This window comes from Berghia stephanieae, chromosome 5 (assembly GCF_034508935.2).
Source record: "Berghia stephanieae isolate SIO BIC M18660-M18661 chromosome 5, UCSD_Bste_1.3, whole genome shotgun sequence".
NCBI lineage: Eukaryota > Metazoa > Mollusca > Gastropoda > Nudibranchia > Aeolidiidae > Berghia > Berghia stephanieae.
Window position 1 is genome coordinate 56,343,826 of NC_088364.1, and position 5,851 is coordinate 56,349,676.

The following is a 5,851-nucleotide window of genomic DNA, read 5'->3' on the forward strand; positions in this document are numbered from 1 at the left end:
TCTCCCCCCCAAACAACCCAACCAAAAACAAACAAAAGAAAATAACAAAAACAACCCCATTGCATTTTGTCAGCTGGTGCGTGACGAAAAGTCCATATTTAAATAATCATCAATTAGCCAATACGTTTTTTGTCATTGGTCCGTGAATCTCTTGGGTACGTTTATTTTAACATAAAAACCCATTAATATATTGAATCTATTGCATGGCTATGGATTGGTAAATTGAATTATAATAAAGTAAGGATAATTCATATTTTAATATCACGTGATACATAAAATTGTGCTACAACGCACATGTTTGAACCCCATTCCTTAGGTCTCTCTCTCTCTCTCTCTCTCTCTCTCTCTCTCTCTATCTATCTATCTATCTATCTATCTCTTCCTCTTTCTCTCCCTTTTGTCTCCTTTCATTCCATGTTCTCACCTCGCTATCTCTCCCATTCAAAGACCACAAACACAAACACACACACACACACACACACACACACATCGTCACCCAGGACAAATCTACATGTTCTTCAAGACGTCATTGAACCCATCCAGAAAGACATCCACATGCTTCTTCTTCAATGTCAGTGTTGATCGAATCCTTAACGTGGATGCACCACACACCCCGACGTGGATACCTGTGGATGATTGGTTTAAAATAACATGTAGTAGATGTTAGGGACTGAGAAGATAGTAACCCTGATGAAAATATAGATGAAGTAGAAAATATAATACTGCTCAATTTCTTAATAGGATCCATTCTAAACTAAGTCGAATCAGGGTCGGTGGCTCTACCACTTGGGGAAGCATAACTGCGAAGGGCAATGGGTTTGAAGACGCTGATGATGACTTCTGTTGCTCGTGCTGCTGTTGCTGCTAATGAGGATGATGATGATGTGGTGATGGTGCTAAATCATTAGGCTGAGGATACTGGTATTGCAAATTGTGATTGTATTACAATGTGTAGTGATTAATGGTGATGGCAACGAGGACAGGGCAGATGAAGTTTATGATTATGGTAGTTATGTTCTCAGTTAGACAAGTACAAAACCTTCGTCGCTCGATGACATGACCATCTTCTTGCAGGTAATCCACTAAGACAGCTTCCTTCCAAGCTCAGAGTGGAGGATGCCCCCTCCTCCCTTTTTTCAAGAACCGTGCTATTCAAACTGACCATCGTACTCAGAATACAGATGAGGTCAGTTATGATAATGGCAGAAAATGGTGAAAAGTAAAGTATAGTGCATAGTTAACCCATGAAGAAGGATTTTTAATCACATTTTCTAACCGTACCCAGATGAAATACGAATACCGTGATGATAAAAGCGTTGTTTGGAAATCTTTTAAAGCGGTTTGAGCACTTTTAGTGGATGTTGCTTTATTCTAACGTCATTATAACTTAACATTTGATTAGAAGAACTGTCTTGATTATTTTAACAGAAGATTAATCTTTACGTACCCTTTTCCCGTAAACGTAGAAGTGCCTTCTCTCTCGTATCGGCGTCAGGGAAGTCTACAGCACAGATGGTGCCCATCCCTCGAGATCGTGACAGAAGGGCTGGAAATCGATCCTGAAGACAGACATCAGAAATTGTTGGTAGAAATGGAGGTAATCGCCGTTTCCTGATCAACCATGCCTCAAATCAAGTCAATTCACATTTGAAAATGCTTATATGTTCTACGCTGCTAAAAGCTTTGGACTGTAAAAAAGTAATAAACAAAACCAAAATATAACAGCTTCAAAAAAAAAAAATAAAAAAAAATAACAGTCTACCTGCCGTCTGTCTGTTTTTTTTAGTAATATACTTATGTTTCTATTGTTTTTTTTTTTTGTTGTTGGCTGAGTAAGGATTTTGAACCCGAAACGTTCAATGTTTGGTATTTTTGAGTGTACGTTTTTTTTTCAAAAGGTGTTATACTCATTTTTGTTTTTTACTTTTTGAACATGCTCGTGGTTTTAACAACACCACGATCCCGATACAAGTCAACCAGTTTAAATCAAGTGAGAAAAAGTGAACAAATTTCAGACAAATTAAACAGGTAAACCAATTTACAAGTGAAAGTGGATCGAACGAAGTTAATAAAATTAAGTCAAGTGAAAGCAATTCAACCTATTTAAGATATGTAAAGGACTCAAATTTTGAAAGCGGTCATTTCTTTTCATAATCAAGTCTATTTTAGAATTGACAAAACGTCTTTCATTTGCATTAAACTGGTTGACTTGAAGTGGTTTGATGGGAATATGGTATCGTCTTTAGGCGAACCACTCTATATGTTTAAAAAAAAATTATATTCCAAGATGAAATGAAAGCCTAGAGAACATTAAGGTCTGTGGATCCAGATTTTATCCCAATCACACGTCTATCTCGAAGCAAATTTAACCGGCCCATGTACCCAATCAGAGGAGTGTGAAAAAACCCCAAAACAAAGCAAAAAAAAAAAAACAAACAAAAACAACAACAAAAAGGCAAACACATCGACTCATTCCAGGATAGAAACCGATTCCTTGGCTCACGAGTCAAGTAGCCTACCAAATCATCTATCTTGTAAAAGCCTATATTCTTCAATACATACCTGTGCTTCTAGTAAACCGCCCACCAAGTAGTCTCCAGTTTCCTTGACTTTCTTTAACAGATTGTCCTCCTTGATAACTTTTATCGCAGTCTTCAGCAACACAACCTTCGATGGATCTCCTACCCATGTGTTAAAGATACGGTAAGCCTGGCAAAATTAAAAAAAAAACAACCAAACCCCAAAAATAACAATGAATTGGGTAATTGAATGTATGGATAAATAAATAAATAATTACATAAATAAATAAATGAATAAATAAATATATATAAATAAATAAATAAATAAATAAATATATAAAGAAAGAAAGAAAGAAAGAAAGAAAAAACGAAAGAATGAATTGATACATTAAAAAAAAATTTGGTCTCAACTCGAAATGAATACATACAATAATATAAACAAAAAAGCAATGAAAGCAAAAAAGAAGAGGTGTATTTCAAAGACAACCGTGGCATAAAAAGCTGGGTAAAATAATAATATCATATCAGAATTACTCATCGAATTACTGACTGACAAACAACTCAAAAAAAGTTCACGTTTACTGATTAAAAACAATGGCTTACAATGACCAAGGTCGTTAAGAAAATTGAGTATGTATGTATGTATGTACCTCTTTGGGCCTCATGTGTTCCCTATAATAGAATCCTCCGGTCATCATCTTCTTGGCAAAGGTTACGAGGTCAGGTGGGTCCCTCAGGTGGAAGTGTTCATGTGCCCAGAATTTTCCCGTGGCTCCGGCTCCTGTTTGGACTTCATCGATCAAAAGAGATATCTTGTTCTGAAAAAAAAAAAAAAAAACATGTTGCAAAATCAAACTGTGACCCACTGTATCGAGACGGTATTATGTTCAGTTAATTAAGACGTTGAAAATTGAATCTGAAATTATGAAATTTAAGATTAAATTTATTTGTCTTATCGAGGAGAATGCACATATATATATATATATATATATATATATATATATATATATATATATATATATATATATATATATATATATATATATATATATATATATATATATATATATATAGCTACAAAATAAAATTTCGTATTTCAGATCATTTTAACTTTTAAATTCAACTTTTCACGTCTTGATTTGCCAGGCATAATGTCGATTTGAGGCGACGGTTTTAAATTGGTATAGATAGAACGAAATTGACGTCTCTCAGCTCTTTGTTTTTAGCCAGCCATTTTTATGAGCAGTTCTAAATTGTGTCAATGAGACTATAAACGTTTAAGGTTTCATATAGTTAAGTGTGTTGGTACGTTATATCCGACTGGCGGATTGTTGTGAGTAAAATATCTAATCGCACAGCATCGGTAGAGTTTTCAAGAATAACCACGAACGCTGGCGTTCCAACATAGAGTGAATGAAGCTGATGTCACTCGGTTCTTTGTTATTGTTTTTAGACCGCCAGTTGGGTTATTGTTTTTCACCTAAGTTCTCTTAAAAGACAATAAAACGTTACATTTTGCACACAATTCTGTGTGCTGGTACGATTGATCTGGTGGACAGAACAGGTTAGTATTGCATTTCTGGGACAAAATTAGATACGTGGAAAGTACTTTGTACTAGATTAACGTTCCGTACAAAGGTCTATATGTAATAAATTCCGACGTTTTACCGTTATTAAAACCAGGACATTTAACCTCGATCATCTTAGGCCCTATGGCTGTATTAGACCACCATTTATTTACCTTCTGACAGATGTCCTGTAGTCCCTGGAAGAAGGCGGGACTAGCATAGTTGTCTCCCCCTTCACACTGGATGGGTTCCACAGCGATGCATACCACGGGGGATCCTTTCTTCTTGCTCGCCTCCATGATGTCTTCTACCTAGATGGCAACGAGAAAAATGGGAAAGGTAGCATTTGAGTGATATATTTTGAAAAATTTGAAACGTTGTGGCCAATCAAGGCATAAACAAAGTTACAACCAAAAAAAAAACAAAACACACACACATATAAACATAAACAAATAAAAAACAAAGAAAAACCTCCAAAAAAAAAAAAAAAAAAAAAAAAAAAAAAAAAAAAAAAAAAAACCAAGAAAAAAAATAAACAAACAAAAAATCAAAACAAAACATAACAAAATAACACAACAATCAATCAAATATGCAATTAGCTTCCATTCAGTTATCAATCATGCTGTAGTGACCCTTGGTAATTTTCCTTTGGGAATGATGACACACTCAATAATGCAGCCGTAATCTGAAGAAAAACAAAGAGAAGAACGACAACCCCCCCCCCCCCCCAATAAAAACAACAAAATACGTATTTCAAAATGTTGCCCCCCCCAAAAAAAACAAAAAACAAAAAAAAAAAAAACAAAAACAACCCGTCCTTCAAATATCGATCGATTAAATGACCCTTATCTTGCCAAAAAAAAACAAAAAACAACCCCTCTCAAACTGGAACTTAACGGAAGAGTTCAGGAAAGTCCAGGTTTTGAGAGTTTTTGACAAAATGAAGGTCATTTTAATCGATCGATATTTGAGGGACAAAGTTTTCTGGCCAAAATTTTAAATACGTGTTGTTGTTTTTCCCCCGAGTACGTCATATCAGCATATTGCCGTAAGCAGACAAGTCGAATGAGGGAGAGTAAAAATTAATTGAGCAAGGACGAGCTAACTTCATCAAATTCAGCGGCTTCTAGGTACGAAGCAAAGACAGAATCGCTGTGTCACATTGCCGCCCCGATTGAAGTTCGCAAAATCAAGTAATTATTTACCTGCTCCAGACATCTCTTTTCCTCATTGATATTTTCAGCTGCGTGCTCCTCTAGTGGGTATTTGAGTTTGGGAAATGGGGCGATGGGCCAGTTTGGGCTTGGAAAGTCTAGCTTGTGAATCCATTTGGAATTGGTTAAAGCTAAGGCTCCTGGGGAAAAAAAATGAAATGTTTTTGCAAGGCGTAAAATATAGTCATTCATATACTATTCTGTCGTATATTGAATAATACAAAAAAAAAAAAAAAACAAAAACAAAAACAAAAACAAAAAAAAACAAAAACAAAAAAACAAACAAACCCGAAAAACCCCCCCAATTAAAACATACACAAAAAAAAAACAACAAAACAAAACAAAACAAAACAAAACAGCATAAAAAAAAAACAAATACAAAAACAAAACAAAAAAACAAACAGACCCAAAACAAAACAAAAAAACAAAAACAAAACAACCCCTCAAAAAAACCCAAACCAAAACAAACAAATAAACAAACAAAGAAAAACAACAACCAAAAAACTAATAAACTACGGCTCCATGTGCCTAATGGTTCGGAAGGACAACC

At 35.0% G+C, this 5,851-nt stretch overlaps 1 protein-coding gene across 4 annotated transcripts in view; it reads right to left on the reverse strand.

The window, feature by feature from the left end:
- Window positions 1–319: 319 nt before the first annotated feature.
- LOC144973260 (4-aminobutyrate aminotransferase, mitochondrial-like) overlaps window positions 320–5,851 on the reverse strand; it is a 24,230-nt gene continuing 18,698 nt past the window's right edge. For all 4 annotated transcript variants that reach the window (XM_078915502.1, XM_078915501.1, XM_078915504.1 and 1 more), the window contains 6 exons: window positions 5,293–5,441; window positions 4,261–4,398; window positions 3,170–3,337; window positions 2,563–2,709; window positions 1,448–1,559; window positions 320–626 (listed from right to left, as the gene is read on the reverse strand). In XM_078915502.1, the coding sequence (XP_078771628.1) occupies window positions 508–626; window positions 1,448–1,559; window positions 2,563–2,709; window positions 3,170–3,337; window positions 4,261–4,398; window positions 5,293–5,441 (833 nt within the window). In that variant the 3' untranslated portion in view covers window positions 320–507. The remainder of the gene's footprint in view (window positions 627–1,447; window positions 1,560–2,562; window positions 2,710–3,169; window positions 3,338–4,260; window positions 4,399–5,292; window positions 5,442–5,851) is intronic.